General features: G+C 40.3%; 1 protein-coding gene across 2 annotated transcripts in view; it reads left to right on the top strand.

Annotated features, from left to right (window-relative positions):
- The window catches only part of SLC12A8 (solute carrier family 12 member 8), a 608,584-nt gene that overhangs the window by 525,953 nt on the left and 63,988 nt on the right, over positions 1–18,643 (top strand). The window contains exons 11-12 of one of the 2 annotated variants that reach the window (XM_069224284.1): positions 1,440–1,537; positions 4,496–4,613. In XM_069224284.1, coding sequence (XP_069080385.1) covers positions 1,440–1,537; positions 4,496–4,613 — 216 coding nt within the window. The remainder of the gene's footprint in view (positions 1–1,439; positions 1,538–4,495; positions 4,614–18,643) is intronic. The other variant, XM_069224286.1, reaches the window with a different exon arrangement.

Here is an 18,643-nt window from a genome sequence, read left to right as displayed (position 1 = left end):
TCAGTGGGGCAAAGGCTTACACCTAATACAAAAGGACTCTTCACTATTCATATGAAACAACCTAATGGTAAAATTCAGGTTAAAGAGAAAGAAATGATTTAACATGTCACTGCAGCTACGAATATGAAACTTTAGTCCTAGTTGGTAATGCTAGCACAAAAAATTCAATGCATTAATATCGTCATTAATTAAACACATATAATATGCAGCTTATAAATTCATTGTTAATAATATATCATAAAATAAGCAAAATATGCAATATGTATTGTAGACTTTTTGAACGTGTTACATTGAATATGACAGACATGTGCATTTACTTTTGTGCACACATGTAAACTTTAACTAGTAAATTGAAGATCAACATTAATCATATTCTACTCATAATAGTTATTTCTAATAAATAATGCAACTCATCATTATTAGGTCAGGTTAACATAATATCAGGGTATGGTAGACACAGCGTCCGCCATAAAAGGTACAATGTCCACTATAATTAAAATGTGTACACTAATAAAATACATATTAATGCAACTATATAAATTGAGCTTTTAAATGTGAATATAAAGTCACTTAGTGCTGATGTGCCACTAAAGCATTACTAAAATGTTATGCTCCAATTGTAAAGGTAGAATAATGGTTTTGTTTTTGTTATTCAGAAAATATTTCCTGCAGTTTAGGACTGTGCCCATGAGACAAACCACCTCAAGCCTAGTTAGGAGCATGGAGTGAATGATGGTACTAAATTCTGCTGAGAGGTCTATTGTAGTCAGTGCCCCAGTACCAAAGATAGATGATCTGTGAAGGATTGGCATATAACAAGGACGTGACCACTAGCTCTGTACTGTAAACAGGCTTGAATCATCTCTGAAATGAATCAAGTATGTCAGCTTTATCAGTATTTTCCTGCAGTTGGCTAAAAACTGTCTTCTCAACCAATTGTACGAAGTATGGCAGTAGATAAGTGGGTTGGAAGTTATATAAAATCTTGCAGAGACAGAGGTGTTTTAGCAGTGGTTTCATTCTTCGTAAATTCCTGGGTAAGGTGACAAGCCAGCATCTTAAAGACCTGTTTAACAAGCACATAGATATAATGGATAGTTTGGATTGGTTCACATGGTGGTGAGTCCAAGTGACAGTAGTTCTAACTCACTTAGATGGTATGAACAGAGGCTAATAAGGGATCGACTGTGCTCCCGGCTATTTGAGTGGGCCCAGAGATCAGTTGCAGACCAGTTGCACTATATTCACTTTTGCAATGTATGTAGGATCCCAACTTGACGAAAGTGTATCATTAACTGCAGATTTCTTCTTTTCTAAATCATCGCTAACCAGCTAAATTAATTCTGCCTTTCAGTGATCCCTATGTCATTCTTGTAAAATCCCATAAAGTTAGAAGATAATCAGAAGCAATATAGTAATATCTACCACTTTTGTTGTAGATTATCATGTAAATCCGAGATCTCACGAATATGAAATTCACAATATGCCAGCGTCATACTACTCAAAGTTCTGCAATCACTGGATCTCCTTCATTGGTGTGAGTAGCTACTTGTTCTTGTCTTGGTTTCACAATTGGAATATTGAGGTGAAATATAGTTTAAGGAGCTTTGTAGCAACGTGTTCTTTCAGCAGTGACCTTCTGCACCATAGCACTGTCATTCAGGTCTGCTGTGATGTTTTTCCTGACATACTCTTGCATTGAATTTTCATTGTTTTGGTAGCACTGCTTTGTTATTTTTTTTACTGCAAATGTATTATTACAATTGATTTAGATAATGAAGCGGGCAAAAGAGGTCCTTTGCAGGAATACCGATTACAATGCCTTAAAAATCATTGGTGCCATAGCACAAGCACATTGCTGGATTAGACAGGTTAATCTGCTTTTGTCCACTGCTCTGGTGAAACTGATCCTTTTGACTGGTTTACTGCTGTCATTAGGGATGCTGCTAGGTGCCCAAAACTGTGCAGTACTACCCCTAATGGACAGGTGCTACAATGGCTCTGAGGGCTTAGTGGCTTCCACAAAAACTTTCGAAAGGCCTTGTTTGCAGCTAAGGGTGTAGTGATTACACAAGTCCTCACTACATTCAAAAACTGATTGTCTTATTAATAGTTTCAAGTGCACCATTATTGTTATTTATGTAACATATTCCAAAATACTGCTGTGTTTAAACCACAATTCAGCTGCTTTTTAATATGCAAGCCTTTATTTAAAGGGGCCATAATAATGATAATGATGACCTGTTCCTTTTTGTCACATCCAGGATAACATGTAAACTCCATATGCAGTATTTTGGCAGTGGCCAAAATTGATGCATGAGTCAAAAGATTTACTGTGTTCAGTTACAGAAAGTTAATGCATAGATCTGTTGGGCTGTGCATTTTCAGGCCATTTGTGTGATGTATAAATAAGGCCATCAAGTTTTAATGAGAAGCTAATTAAAACTATGAATACATTTGCCCTTTCATGTTTTGCTAATTTTCTTTATTTATATGTTAGATATTCCTTTTCTCTTGTATTCTCCTTTTTCAAAGTTTGTTGTGTGCTTTTAATGTTATTATTTCACCATCCAAAATGACAGGGTGCAACTCAATATTAGAGCGAAGCCTACCAGACAGCGCAGCTGTATGGTTTGCTTAAGACATCTTGGGGATATTCTGAAAGTAGACTTAAGAATGCATTTTGCCCAGTGCTCACCATTGGCTTTGTGGTTTGTAACTCACATTTGCTCACTTTCTGTTTGCTGGTTTTATTTGTTTAGGCTGTTCAGCTTGAGGTAGTCCCTACGATGGGGCATAGCCTGTTCACTATATTCTTCCTCAAACGCTCGCTTTCTATTAACAGACCTATAAATTGTGTCTTATGTCACATTTGCTGTGCTTTCAATGACAGGAGTTAAATATCAGGCTCTGTATTTTGAGGGAGCTTGGTGTTACTCTTGTTTCTCTGATGCCAAAGCGAAATAATTTATCAGACAATCTGGGGGTGTGAAAGGAATTCTGTGGTATGCTTTTTTCTAGCACACAACAACATTTAAATGTTTGTAGATGAGCTATACAAATATTTCAGAATATATCAGAATTGAAAAGAACAAATGAAGCACTTGTGTAACTCTGAAGTGTACTGGAAACATATATTTTAATAAAATCAAAACAAATCAGTACACTGGGTGATGCCATTTCCATACATTATTGTTTTTGCATGGAATTGTTTTATCAGTAAAACTGTATGTATGTTCAAATGTAATGATCATTTCAATTAAAAATGTGTTGTCTGTAGATGCAGTGTTCTACTTCATCATGCATACTCCACTCTTCATCACTCCACTCTCTCTCACTCAGTGTCTCTATACTCTATGCCACTCACCTCTGACATTCCACTCTATGGCACACTACTCTACTTCACTCCGTGCCACTTCACTCTACTCCACTCTGTACCACTCCACTCTACACCTCTTTTCTCACCTCCACTTTATTCCACTCTACTTTGCTCCACAACACACTTCTCCACTCTGCTATTCTGTGCCACTCTATCCACCTCACTCTACACCATTCTGTGCCATTCCACCCTGTGACAATCTACTCCGCTGTAAACCCTCGACTCTACAGCCCTCACTCCACTCTACACCACTCCACTCAACACCCCTCCACTGTTCTCCACTCTACTGTACTCCATGACACTCTAGACTCTACTCTAAAACACTCCACGCTGCTCTACTCTGCACCTTTCTGTTCTGCGATTTTACTTTATGACGCCACTTTCCAACACTCCACTCTACAACACTTCTCTCCATGCCTCTCCACAACCCTCCACTCTTTGCCACTTCTCGACACTGAACCACTCTGCGACACTCCATTCCATGCTAATCTCCTCTGTGCTATTATCTTTTAGCCATGCTGAGGAACAGCCTCATTGGTGTACAACATGGCTAAAATACACTGCCAAAGCCAATAGATGTTGGCTAAGCAAGACTTATTGGCTTTGCCAATGCTTGCTATTTCTCCTTGTTTCTCCACGTGCACCCGGATTTGTATGCAGACTTCTCACTACTGAGGCGTAGGCATTTCCTTTTCAGCTGTTCCTAAACTTATAATTTGCAGTTTCTGTTCTCGCCTCAAATAAATCTTTACAAACATGCACTTTTCAGTATGTTTTGGTTAATGGTTTTGGTGTCGGTAAAGTATTTACTACTGCAGTATTTTGGTTGTATATATCCGCACCAGCTCCTACATTTCTTTTTTACTATAAAAACAGAAAGTAGAGACATTTTTAAACTACATGGGGATTGCCATTTACACGAAATGTATGTACATTTGTTTGCGAGAGGGCTCTGACTAAAATTTGGCTGCCTCTCACAAAGACAACCCCATTAGAGTCTTGGTAAATTTACCTGTGAAACCAAACCTGAGGTCTATATTTAATCTGCTGAATTAATATTTTAACATGGATTCAGATTCGATAAAGAGTGATAATTAATGTTCTTATTTCCAACAGGCGATAGGTTCTTTTGTGATAATGTTTGTAATTCAGTGGATTTATGCGTTGGTCAGCATTGGTGTGGCAGCAATTCTGTTTCTGTACATTGGGCGAGTAAGTCCTGGATTATCCCCAGGTAGGTGCTTTTTCACTTATAAATATATAACATATTTTAAATTAAATTGGAGCATGCTGTATTGAGTGTTTTGGCTTTAAATGGCCATTGCCTTATTTAGATTTTTTGCTAATACTTGACATCCGCCACACAGTCCTATTCACTTGACAGGACATTGCCGCATTTCGGTGTATTGCGCATCCATCAATCTCTAAAGGTTCAAAGTCTTCAGCAAGTTCTCATTGAGAACACTACAAAACCGACATATAAATAACGTATTTTTAAAGTGTTATTTATGTATATTTAGTTTGATATTTTGATTCTGATTGTATGTCGTCCACAACTTTCGATTTAAATCACATCTGCCCGTTCATATCCAGTCAACAGCGTCGCTGCCTCCTTTGTGAACCAGATCATGGGACGATGTAGGAATAACCTGTCATATCAGCATGATGAAAGTGCCCACAGATAGCTTGTTGCCCCTGTCTGCAGATTGGTGTTATGGGAATAGCCAGAGTCGTCTGGGCAGATTAAAGGTCTCTGTTGGCAAAGTAGTCTATGTTATGCTTACTCCGGGAGACGGGGGTTTGGCTCAGACACTTGAAAGGGATGGCCAGGATCCGTAATGCCATCCTAACCCTATGTGGCAGGAAGGTGCAGTGACTTCTTCAGTGCGAGGTGTAATTGCTATTAATGTCGCCAAGAGTATAGCCAAGCATTAAGGCAGTAATTTGATGATGCACTAATGTTATACATTGATAACACAAAAATGTATACATTAGAAATTGCTTCTTCACGTCAGAAATCAAAATGTTCATTGTGATTGGGAAGTAGGGGCCTACTCTACCATCAACAAAGCACCTGAAACGTCCTGATTAACTTATCTATTAATATAAAAAATAAAGAGCATTTTGCCAGTTTGATTTGAAAGAATCAATTACAATAATAAAATGTTGCTTCCAAGTAACATCGCCTAGTGCATAATATCGGGAGGCTATCCTAAGGTTCAGGGGTAGTTGATCTTAAAATCTAAGGCAAGTCATTAACTAAAATAAGTAGAATGCATGAAATCTATGAAAAGTTATTGTGGAAGTAATTTTTTAAAGAAAAGTTTACTAAAACTTGACCAGGGCTCCCTGTGCTCTTGGCGAAACCAGTTGCCAGACAGACTGATGAAAAAGAAAAACTTTCTGTTCCTTTGCATTTGTCTGAGCAATAAGATGCTCTTCAGTTGTGAGGTAGAATCTATTCTCACCCTGGTTCTTATTGTTCCCCATAAGTATTTAAGTTTGAAATGCAAATTTAAGTACAAATAAACTGCAGGGGAACGAGCTGTGATAAACACTTCTGCATGTCATAGGTGGCCAATTGGTCTGTATTGCCATATACACACAGATTTGTTTCCAGAATCTAAAGGTGACCTTTTGAGTGACTGTTTATCCTTTCCCCACAGTAGATAGGTATATTCTCCTCCCCTAAACTGCTCAGTAGTCTTACCTCAATATGTTTGGATAGTCAAATTTGGCATCCCCAATAGGAGCAATAACTTAATAAGCAGTAGCAGCTGCTGCCAGGAAGGGGTGGGGGTGGGGATGGAGGGCAGCGCTCAGAGCAGGGGCACGATGGTGCAATAGAAATATATAAACGTACCTGCCGCCTCAGTGTTCCGCTGCTCTAGCCGCCTCTCTTCTTATTCTTGCCTCCCCACCCAATCCCCACGCTTCTCTCATGTTGTTATCAGCATGAGAGAAGCACCGGGATTGGCTGAGTGGGCAGAAATGCCACTCAGGAAGGGAGTATGACACTGCACTTTGTCTCCACCCAGCTGTGCAACACAGCCGTGTGGAGAGTTCTAAGTGCGCATGTCAGTTTGGCCAGTCACAGACAGCCACAAAAACTGACTTGCGCACTTAGAAACGCACCATCACTCCTCCTCCACTTGTTGACATGGAGGATGCTGGCCCCGCCCTATGAAAAGCGTAAAAACAAAGGGATAAAGAAATGCTTTTATTATCCCTTTATTTTTCTGCGTTCAGCAGAGGGGTGATGCTCCTCCGTCATAGCGAAGGCCCCTCCCCTCTTATTAAGTATCCCTACACCTAGGTACGTATACAAGGACTGCATATTTCTTTTGACCAATATTCTTACCTGTCAGTGTAATTCAAAGAAAAGTCTCTCAAAACGGCACCCCTCTGTTCGGGTGTTGCATGTACATTCATATGTGATAAAGGTAAGGAAATACAAAGCCTCAAAATGAAACAACGCCATATCTGGTAAATTTCAAGCTACGTTGGGCACTAGTGCAAAGACTTTCTTTTTTTATCAGTGGACCACGGTAGGATAGTCTACAGCATTTCTCCTTCACTGTCAATATACAAACTTTATTATATAACAGCGCTCAGCTGTCCCGTCTGCACAACCTGTCCAAAATGACAGCTTCGGGATTCTCTGCAGTGAGGTAGTACCATCAACGTCCTTGTGCAGATTCCTATCAGGAAATGGTGATAAACATATGTTCTTAATTAATATGTTTAGGTTTTGCAACAAGAAATCCAATTAGAAATGTAAGGCAGAGAAAAGATTTCAGCAGGCGAATGGCGGTGCTTTTATGGAAAGCTTGAAACATCATAAAAGAGGAAGTGGCCACTAAGAGGTTTTTAGGGCGAGTATGAGGCTGATAAGCATGTTCTGCTGGCATTTTTTTAAGTTGCCCACCATTCTGGGGCCGTCTGGAAGATGTGTCCCATTGCTGTCATTCTATGAGCGGGCTCTGTGCCTTCAAGGACCGGCAGAGAATTTTTGCTCAGTGAATTGGTGCTTCCAGACCGTCAGAAAGTAAAGCAGTGTGATTAGCCAGGAAACACACACACAGGTTTTTGGGTCCATTCTTAGTAGTCTGAGGCGCCATACTTACTCTTAGTTGTTGAAGAGAAGCAGTTTTGCATTTACCCCTGTCACCACCACAAAGACACAACTTCGCTTTGAAGTCAAACTCCACTACGTATTTGACAAATTTCTGGTTGGGTGCTTCACCTTTCCGTGGTAGCAGTATTTTCATGGTGTTGTCGTAGGCATCATTGCTAGATGTCTGGCTATAGGAACCACTTCAAAAGCTTATTTTTTGTGCTAAAACAAACCCCTTGAAAGAGACTATGCATCACTGCGTGATCTTATATGAATAGGTTGCTTTTTCATGGTTTAAATAATCTCCCTGAGTGCGATTCAAGAATGTGTTTTGTAGTGCTATAATTAATTCCCTTATTATAAATTCCTATGCAAATATTTGCTAAACAAAGACACTTTTCAACTGAGAAATTAAGCGGGCTGAAGCACAAACGCAATAGAGCGAACAATTTGTGTTGCGAAGGCACAACAAAGCTGCAGTTAAATTGTATATTCTTGTTTTTTATAAGCTGTTATGTGCTACTGCCTATCGAAAAATATGTTGTGCATTATTGGTAGAGGGAGCGATGCTGTGTTTTTTCCCCTTTAAAATAAAAAAATATGTAACCAGCACTAAAACTGACTGATTAAGGTTTCCTTTAGGAGTGCCTCATTATTTCTGGGATGCAGTTACAGGAGGCGCTGAGTTTACTGCACACTGTATTTAATTGGTGTTACCAGTTAACTTTTGGCAGGTCTAACATACACATTTAACGCGTGAGAAAGTCTCACTTGCAGTAAGCACCAAAGTCTGCATGCAGGGGTGTGATATTTCTGAATAAATGCACTTGTCTAAGGGACAAAGTGCTAGATAAATCTTCTCGTCCTGTATAGAAATCCAATTGTCCCAACTACTACCAAGATCATTTAGGTGGGACAGCCTAGATGCTTTACTAGTGAGCAGCAGCCTCCTAAGTAAACGTTCCCTGTGCTTCTGCCCTTCAGTAGTAGGCAATCTTGCCAACACTCTCTTACAGCAACCAATTCGCCCCACATTACACTCTCCGTAGATGCTGAACTGGTTCTCTTTTCTTTTAATTACGGTACATAACCCTTCTACTTACTCGCCATAGGTTCCATCGTCCTTTGATTCCGTTCTTTTACCCTATAAGCTTATCCATTACCCACTTTTATCATTAATGAATTAATAGTGTTTCCCCTTTCTCTCTATACTCAGACTTCATGCCTCCTCTCCTACTATGCACAGTGCAGGTTATATTGTTGACCCCTTTTGCCCCCACTACAGGTTCTATGTCTCTGACTCCATTCTGCCTCTATAGGTTCCATACTTCTTCCACGCCAGTATCGCATCTCAGCCCCAAATTGCTCTGTTGTGTTCTTGCTAAGTACTCCATATCCCTTGCCCTTCACTCTTTAACCATAGTCTACCTGCATTTCTTTAGTTCCTGTGCGAGTTGTGCTTGGCTAACACATTGCCAGCACCCCTACCCCCTTTCCTGCCTCTCATCAGCCCTGACACCCGCCCCTGCAGGTACCACACTCCTTTCAGTATGCTCTAAATGAGCTGTTCTGGTCAAGGCCGCCACCAAGAGAGGCTTAATAGTGTGACAGGTGCAGAAATGACAAATGTAATGTCAACATACTTCTTTATGCCCAGTAATATTGGCATCCTCAAAGTCCTATTTGGAAGTGTGTGTTCTTCATTGAAAGAAAAAGCAAGTCATTTAATGCTGATGCAGGAGGTTAGCCATCTGCAGGAACAGGCCTTGCATGATGGTAGAAGATCTACTTCTGTGGCAAAACGACCAGGCCAAAGGAAGGTGGCAAAAGCAGTATACAGGTCTTTCGGGTGTAAGAAAGCAGCATGGGGGTCTTTTTGGTTGAAGAAAGCAGCATAGGGGACAGGCCAATTGCCGAAAGCATCACAAAAACTCAAATGCTGACCCTCTAGTCAGGCTAGTGAAGGGAGTGGCAGTTCCTGCAACTTACTAGCTGCATCAGTGAGAGGATGGCCATGGGACAACTAGCTTACAATGAAGTGGGCATGAAGGTGTTGAGGAAGATAAAGCGAGAGAGAAAGAACGCAGCAGCTGTGCATTGGTGAAAGCGAGGACCAGCAAGCAGGATGGAGGACAGTGGGAAGGGTGGTAGGGTAGAGTCATAAGGACAGTTTGAGAGCCTTACGAGGAGATCCTGTGACTACATGAGGGAGTTGGTGTCTGGCATCGGTTTGGTCTCAGAGGTAGGGAAGGCATATGAACCCTTGATGGATGGGGAAATTAGTCATTGAAACCCGGGGCAGAAATAAGAGATGGGAAGGAATAGAATAAACGCATGCAGATTAGGTGCAGCGTATAGAAGTGAGGGACGTCAGAGAATCCTGCAACAGAGGGAGGATAGTTGACGGACAAAACTACTAAGGGAGAAGCAGGTGCCGTTGCGTGAGACTCTTGTAGAAAAGGAAAGAATCAAAATCGGCACACTGGCAAGATCGCTCAGCAGGTTAAGGCTCCCCGCTGACGATTGGAGTGATTTGCAGTTTCATTCCTGACAAGGCTGTCCCCAACTTCCACCCTCCAAGCTCAGTAGATGAAGTACCACAGGACTGATTAACAATAACATCTGTTACTTATAGCTCTTAGAAACCTGAGTATGAAAGGCTCTATATGAAACATATTGTCAGTGAGGAATGGATTGAGGCAGAGGAAAGAGCCACAGAAAGGGATGACATGGGCAACTTCAGTGAAAAGAGAAGTGAAGTGTTAAGGGCCTGAAAAGAAATAATGGAGAATGTGGGAGAGACCAAGCTGACAAGCAAAATAAAAAGACAGGAAGCTAAGGTCAGATAATATCAGTACGCTGAGGATTGCTTTTCTTGGCAAGAGGTCAGGGGTTGGCTTAGCATAAAGAGCAATGATGTTTAAACCCCGATATGCTGGTTAATAAATACATCGCCCATCCCTGGCAGGCTGAGGAGCTCAGAATAAACACAATAGGGGCCCTAGAAACATAAAACCCTCTAAGACGCACATCAAGGGAAATCGCCTCAAAATCGACACAAGAAGTAGTTTTGCGTACAGTCACGTAGAAAGAGACATCCTCCATAGATCAGTGGTTCCCAACGTTTTGACTTCTGTGGCCCGCCACTTTATCATTACTGGAAGCTGGGGACATACAATGAATCATCACTGGAATCCGGGGACCCCCCATTGAGTCATTACTGAAAGCTGGGAACCTAATCTGTTAATATTATTTAATTTTCTATGCGGTCGCAGACCCCCAAGGGTCCCTGGACCACAGGTTGGGTACCGCTGCTCTAGATCATTCTGGGTGAAAACACTAAACTAAGGAATCTGAAAATGTTTATGTTCCAGCAATTAAATAACTTTCTGGATAGTCAATATAATTCACTGTAAACTGCAGATCCTACTACATGTATATAATAAAATGCACATCTTTTGTCATTCTATGGAGCTTTTATTATCAACAGATTAATTGGCATGCAGACGTGTATGGTCCCAGGGAATAGGCTCTTTTTTTTTAGGAAAAGAGCTGTGGGGTGCTAGCGTGCCTGGTCCTTAGTAAGTAAACTTACAAGGAGACGCGTATAGGCCGATTAACCTTTTGGATCGAATGGAGTATCCTAGTCATGTAGTGACCAATGTTATCAATATTCAATATAACCAATCAATAACCACTAAGAGAATCATTTATTATTAGACAATTATAGCAACATTTCATGAATAACCACAACTCAATAAACGTTTTAACAATTCTATTTCCCTATTAGTTACAATACTAATGCATAAGGTTAACTCAAACTTTATTCAAACAGCTCGGAATTAGTTTATTAGCGACCACCAATAACACAATCTAATCAGAACTTGAGAAAACATGTGCTCAAAAGCCTCAGCATAAGCCAATCAAAGAAGAATATATCGACATTAAAAGCAGAGTTCAGCAATCAGTTCCTCAATCATTTGTCACTGTCAAAGTCACCCAAGAATCCTACCTAACCCAGATTAGCATCAGCATGTGGGACTTCATGCGAAAACAATTTAGAAAACGTGAACTTGGAAAACATCTATCTAGAAGAAAAACTATAAAACAGCGCAGTTGGGGTCAGATGTACCAAATGATTTTACCCATTCTGTGTCTATGGGAAAAAGCTTTCGTACATATGGCCCTAGGTACCTAGAAGAAAAGGCACAAAAGTTAATCAGTTAAATTGTCATAGCTACATATCCACAGAATGGATCAGCAACAAAGTCAGTCTTCGTCTTCAGGTCATCAATAGATCAGCAACGCATCAGGCTCTCAAGAGCATGAGCCCAAAGACAGAATCTCGAACCGCATCTGTTGACGTCATCAGCATTCCTCCCTTGCACCTGAAGTTTTAGCCCCTTGTCATGACTTTTTCTTAGAGTTTTTCAGTCTGTCCCCCTAATTCCTAGTTGGTCAATTAGTCACCATATGTGTCGCTACCCAATACATTTAATTCTACAAATCTATGAGTTCTTTTATTTCGTTGTTCTCAGTTCATTGATTGGTTCATTGTACGATGTCCTCATCACCCGGCTCTCCAGGTATCGAAAATGTTGCATCTTCTTCTTCAGTCAGTGTCTCTATTGTTTGAGTCCTGGGAAAGTACATCTTGTCTGCTCTACACATAATTGTAGCAATTTCAATCCATCATCTCCTGTCCATCGGTACATTGCAGAAAATTCTAGCTAAGCAAACTTTAAAATTGGGTGGTTCAGGGTCAGGTTAGCATTTCAACTTCACTCCAGCATGTTCTAATAATTCAGCTTCTGCATGAGGCCTGGCAAAACTAGGCCACAACTTCGGCTAAATTAACTCATAACAATATAATGCAAAACATAGGTTATACATCTCATTATGGCACATTACTACATTGTTATTCCACATTTTTAAGCATTTTTGATCATTTTAGTATAAATTCGTATAAGTGGCGGCCATTCTCCGTGGGCCCTTTTTCAAACGTGCACATTCATTTTTCTCTACAATTAGTTTCTCTATGAACTTTTATAAACCATAACATATAAGCATTTATTAATAATTTCTAATTAGCATATCTGCGTCAACAGTCCCTCCTCTGATAACTAAATATGTGATCACATCATTCTTTACCAACATTTCATAATTCAGTTTCGGCTGTATTTTGTCTCCTTCTCAAATCTTCCCTATAAATTCTTTCCCTGTTTTGTTCTTCCCTTCATTTGATTATTTTAGATCTTTACAATTTTATCTTTTGACATAATTTACATGAACCCCATAATCCCAATATGCAAGCAATCAAAATTAATGTTCCTTGTATGATTTTTAATAATACCCCCATTCCAAATTTGACTAAGCCAATTTCCCACTGAAGCAAATCCCTTTCCAACTTTTTCCCAAACATCTGGTTCATTTAATTCTTTCAAATCCTTACTTGAGTTAGGCAGGTTAGTAAGTAAGTCTCTTATCTCCCTATCACTATCTGGAATTTAGGAACATAAATGCCTAGCATTAATCATCTGACAGACTCCAAGTGTAGTGAAGTGGAAAAGAGCTCAGTTAAAGTGACTGAAAGCCAAGTGATAAAACTAAGAAAAAGTAGCAAGAAGGTTTAGACATAAGTAAAAACCTAAAGTCAGACAATTAAGGAGACTAATGGTCTCAGAACATACCCAATCTGACGTACTGGTGACAACAAGGTAAGTCTGAAAGATCTCAGAAATAGTAGTAAGTCCAAAAAAACTCTGAGTTGTCTAAAGAAATGGGGGGGAAACAGAGTAAACTAAAGTAAATCATGTTAAAACTGTGAACGTTCCAAGTTAAAAGTGATGGGATGCAAAGGTATCCAAAAGTTAGAAATACCCGTAGCTATTTAATGCCGGTATAAATATGCGGTACTGGAAAAAGGCGTCCAAAATACGTGAGGAATAACCCCTCAAAAGGACCATGGTAAGTCCATTTGTAAATTTCTAAGAAAAAAGTGTAAAAGACCATAGTTACACCAAGACAGTTCTTGTATTCAAAACATCGACAGCCGTGATACAGATGCCACTCCGATAGGACCCGAATGGATAAACTCCCGGACTTATCATGGTCGTTTTGAAACTTTTGGGCCAGTACCTCATCATACTCCTAGAATCTTTGGGAGTTTCAAATTATTGGGCAAATATACAATAAGAAGGATACTGATCATCGTACAAATTGACGCTTTTTTAATCTAACCTTAACATCCTACTCTTACTTATCCAACCTACATATTATAACCTTGAGAAAGTCATTACTGACGAAACACGTGTCGGCTGTCGATGTTTTGAATACAAGAACTGTCTTGGCTTGGTGACATCCTTCTCTTCAACCAACTTGCTGGGGACACGTTTGGTTGATCACTTATCTTACTTATCATGGAGAATTAAAAGACACCAATATGGAAACTATGATGTGCTGTGGTTTTGTTCTTAAGTACTGAACAACTACTGTCTAAACAACATTTGTGCCTGAATAACAATTGCTTGAACAACTAATATATATATATATATATTCTAAACAACTAATAAACCAAAAAAGCCAAAAAGAAAACCTTACCTTAAAATTAGTTGTTCAGGCAATTGTTATTCAGGGACAATTGTTGTTTAGACAGTAGTAGTTCAGTACTTAGTTGTAGAGACGTTTTAGTTGTTTAGCAGTAGTGGTTCAGGCAAGTAGTGGTTTAGACCTAGTTGTTCAGGATGTTTCCCATTCTGCACTTGATTCTGCTAATTCGGATTAAGTCCTTTCATTCTAGGGACTTTCACAGTTTGAGATGTAGTGACATCACCACCTTGCTGAACACCCTCCTGTACCATCATCGGACATTCCCGCTTCCAGTGTCCCACGTTTCGCACAGATGACACAGTAACATCTTTTTCATCCCTTGCACATCATTCTGAACCACTACAGTACTCAAATCCGGACCACGAGTCATATTAACTCCACGACCCCTACCTCTCACTTGAGGTTGGAACATGACAGTTCCCTGCTGCTGCGGCATCTGTTGCACTAAAGCTCCCTGCACTCCTGCTCCTGCCTTAATTTGCATCACCATTGCCTTCTCCTTCAACATTTTCTGCTTCAACTCAATCTCATCACTACAGTATTTTGCATACTGCAACACCTCATCAATCTGCTTTGCCTGCCAACAGATCAAATGACTCTTAATCATCTGCCCTATCTCAGGTCTCAATCCTTTAACGAACCTGAACACAAAGTGCAACATGTCTTTCGACTCAATTGCTTCCTTACCACTGTACTACTTGAACACTTTCAGCAATCTTTCATAATAGGTATGTATCGACTCTTTCGCCTCCTGCACTGTCCTGTCAATCCTCTACAAATCAATATTTTTAGGCAAAATTCTTGTCTTCAGGAACTCAATCACCTTATAATAGTGTTTCATCACTTCAGGTGATTGTGCACCTGTAACTCTATCCCTTTCCAGTTCACTCATCGGCCAATCCACTGCTGTCTTGCACTCAATCCACAAATCAGCTGGAACCACTATTGCCGATAGAGTATTCAAGTCTTCCCACAGATATTTAGAAAGCTTCACAAACCTATCTGTCTGCTGGTATCACTCAAACGGTTTCTCTCTCAGTTTTGGATAATCATTTGTGAATGACAGAATATCACTCCTGTGCCATGGAACATGAACAAATTGCCCTCCTGGAATTTCTCTCATTGGTAAAAATGTTACTGGATCCTTTTCTTTCTGAACACCTTCAGACCCTTCTTGTGAATCTTGTTTCTGTTTATCCTTCTTCTGTGCCCATCTGTCTTCCCACTTCTCTAATGCTCCCCAAATATGAGCACTCTGCAATAACTCTTAGAGATGTGCTTTCATCCCTGCTGACCTCATGTGTTCAAAATCTTTTGCCTCAAAATCTAATCTGTAGCTTTGTTTCAAGTGCTTTGCTTTCTCAATTTCTATGTCATATTTATCTGCCAAGTCTGCCAATTTCTGATGTATCTTGCCCACTTCTTTTGTAATTCTCATACATAAATACCTCAGCTCTTCTTCTGTATAGGATTCTAAACTATTCACTCCCATCGTCCCCTCGACGAGCCCTGTCATCTCTGTAGCCAATCTTACACGATTTATCTGCTTCTCACCCTTGGATGTATTTCGAGGAGTATTCAAACTATCCATCCACTCATTTAACTGTTGTGCTGTCAATCCCTGTAACGAGATGTTACTTGCATTCGGCATTGGCACCTGCTGTATCACTGCACCTGAAGTTTGCCGAGTCAAAAGCTTGAAGTTCTGATTTGCACTTGGGTCATTTACCGCATCTGCAAGCGCAACAAGTGGACTAAAATCCATTAATGGTCTAGATCCAACAAAGGTCTGACCCATAGACGATATCACTTGCACATGATCACTCACCCCCCTCCTCATGAGGCTCTGTGACATTTCACCCTGTTCTCTTGCAATCGTTTTCTTTTGTGCAAACAATGGTACTGCTGGACCAACTGTAATCAGCAGCGATATTGCATCTGGTGCTGCTCTGAAACCCACATTTTGTGGAAGGGTTACTCACATGCTCTGATTCATCACCAGTGTCACATCTGACTGTGTCCCTGTCATTGGCGTGAACTTCGGCAAACCCTGTGTCTGTGCCTGAGGCAACAACATTAAAGGCGGCTGAGTCTGAACTAGAATTGGCCTCGGGAGCACTTGCTCCGACTGCAACACTAAGTTCGAAGTTGTCTCAAGAATTGGTACATCTGAATGAATTCTCTATATCAACGTATGCATCTGCGCTTAGACTACTGAAGTAGTCATTGCATTAGGAGTACTCTGCACTACCCCTTGTACCTGTCAATTATCTGACTGCACAGATCCCACTGTTCCCGTCACTTGAGCTGGGGCAGTCGGAACAGAACTAGTACTTGGACCTTCTCCATGCGCTGCATATGGCGGAGGTCGGTCCCTCAGTATCTGAGTAATAAGATTTTTCTTCTTCTTCTTACCCCCTGAACTCTTATCACTCTTGTACCATATCCTCCTTTTCTTCTGACTCATCTTCCTCTGCAATAGCAGGAAACAACCTAACACCCTGTAACGTTGTCATTCTCTACTTCTTCTGTTCCCAATCCCATCTTGCTTCTGCTAGAGAGTTCTCTACCTTCCTTACTCTTCTCTGGAATTTCATCTTTGCTGCTGTCTGGCTACAAGCTCCCAAGCCGCTAAAGCCTCAAACTGTGCTGGTGTCAGAAGTGGCTTTGTCTCATATGATGTCATTCGCAACTGATCCAAAATTCTCAAATTGAACGTTCCATGCTCTGGAAAACACCAAAGCTCCCTTTTCTCTGTCAATTTGCACCTCTGCCTTAACCAAAGACACCTCGCTCTTCCATCACAATAAATGCTGGAGAATTTACCGGTGGGGTAGGATCCCCAACTGTTGCCTTAATGTAAGAATCACCCTTCATGGCACTTCTGAACGCTTTGAAAAACGTCATCTTTGCTATCTTTTGTGTATTCGATTCAATAAGGAAATTATTTTTACTCCCAAGATTCCTTTCACCCGCCTACTAAATTATATACTCAAACTTTATTCAAACAGCTCGAAATTAGTTTATTAGCGACCACCAATAACACAATCTAATCAGAACTTGAGAAAACATGTGCTCAAAAGCCTCAGCATAAGCCAATCCAAGACAAATATATCAACATTAATAGCAGAGTTCAGCAATCAGTTTGTTAATCATTTGTCACTGTCAACGTCACCCAATATTCCTACCTAACCCAGATTAGCATCAGCATGTGGGACTTCATGCGAAAACAATTTAGAAAAGACACAAAAGTTAATCAGTCACATTGTCATAGCTACTTATCCACAGAATGGATCAGCAACAAAGTCAGTCTTCGTCTTCAAGTCATCAATAGATCAGCAACGCATCAGGCTCTTAAGAGCATGAGCCCAAGAACAGAATCTCGAACCGCGTCTCTTGACGTCATCAGCATTCACCCCTCGCATCTCGCATCTGAGGTTTTAGCCCCTTGTCATGACTTTTTATTAGAGTTTTTTTGTCAATCCCCCTAATTCCTAATTGGTCAATTAGTCACCATCTGTGACGCTACCCAATACATTTAATTCTACAAATCTATGAGTTCTAGTATTTCGTCGTTCTCAGTTCATTGATTGGTTCACTGTGCGATGTCCTGTTGCATCTTCTTCTTCAGTCAGTGTCTCTATTGTTTGAGTCCTGGGAAAGTACATCTCGTCTACTCTACACATAATTGTAGCAATTTGATTCCATCATTTCCTGTCTGTTGGTGCAATGCAGAAAATTCTAGCTAAGCAAACTTTAAAATTGGGTGGTTCAGGGTGAGTTTAGCATTTGAACTTCACTCCAGCATGTTCTAATAATTCAGCTTCTGCATGAGGCCTGTCAAAACTACACCACAACTTTGGCTAAGTTAACTCTATGATATAATGCAAAACATAGGTTATACATCTCATTATGGCACATTACTACATTGTTATTACACATTTTAAAGCATTTTTGATCATTTTAGTATAAATTCGTATAAGTGGCGGCCATTCTCCGTGGGCCTTTTTTCAAAAGTGCACATTAATGTTTCTCTACACTTAGTTTCTCTATGAACTTTTATAAACCATAACACATAAGCATTTATTAATAATTTCTAATTAGCATATCTACATCAACTGGGGTAGCAGGCATTCTGAATATCGCAAGTTAAGTCAATGCATAGCCCCTTCTATATGTATATACAATGTTTTTATATTTAAAGTTGTGTTGCTTCCTCCATAGGTTCATAAATCACTTCAGAAGTTATAAGGTGGAGGGTGGAGCTCTGTGTCTAATGTGCTGTACCGCTATATACAAAGTCAAAAAGAGCATATCTAAGGAAGTGTGTATATCTCTTACAGCAGGGGCCAGGGAAGTTGGAAAGCAATATGCAGACAAATGAGCAAAGTGGTGGCCAGATGGGTGAGAGGAGAGACAGGGACGTCTTAAGGATTTTGGGGGTCCTTGGCCAAACGTATTTTGGGGCCCATGTTTGGAACAGCTTTGAAATTATGATCTAGTTTAAGCTCTTTCATGCCCTCTTTGGACAGGTCACT

This window comes from Pleurodeles waltl, chromosome 3_1, assembly GCF_031143425.1.
Source record: "Pleurodeles waltl isolate 20211129_DDA chromosome 3_1, aPleWal1.hap1.20221129, whole genome shotgun sequence".
Taxonomy (NCBI): Eukaryota; Metazoa; Chordata; class Amphibia; order Caudata; family Salamandridae; genus Pleurodeles; species Pleurodeles waltl.
This window is presented reverse-complemented; position numbering and strand designations above follow the sequence as displayed.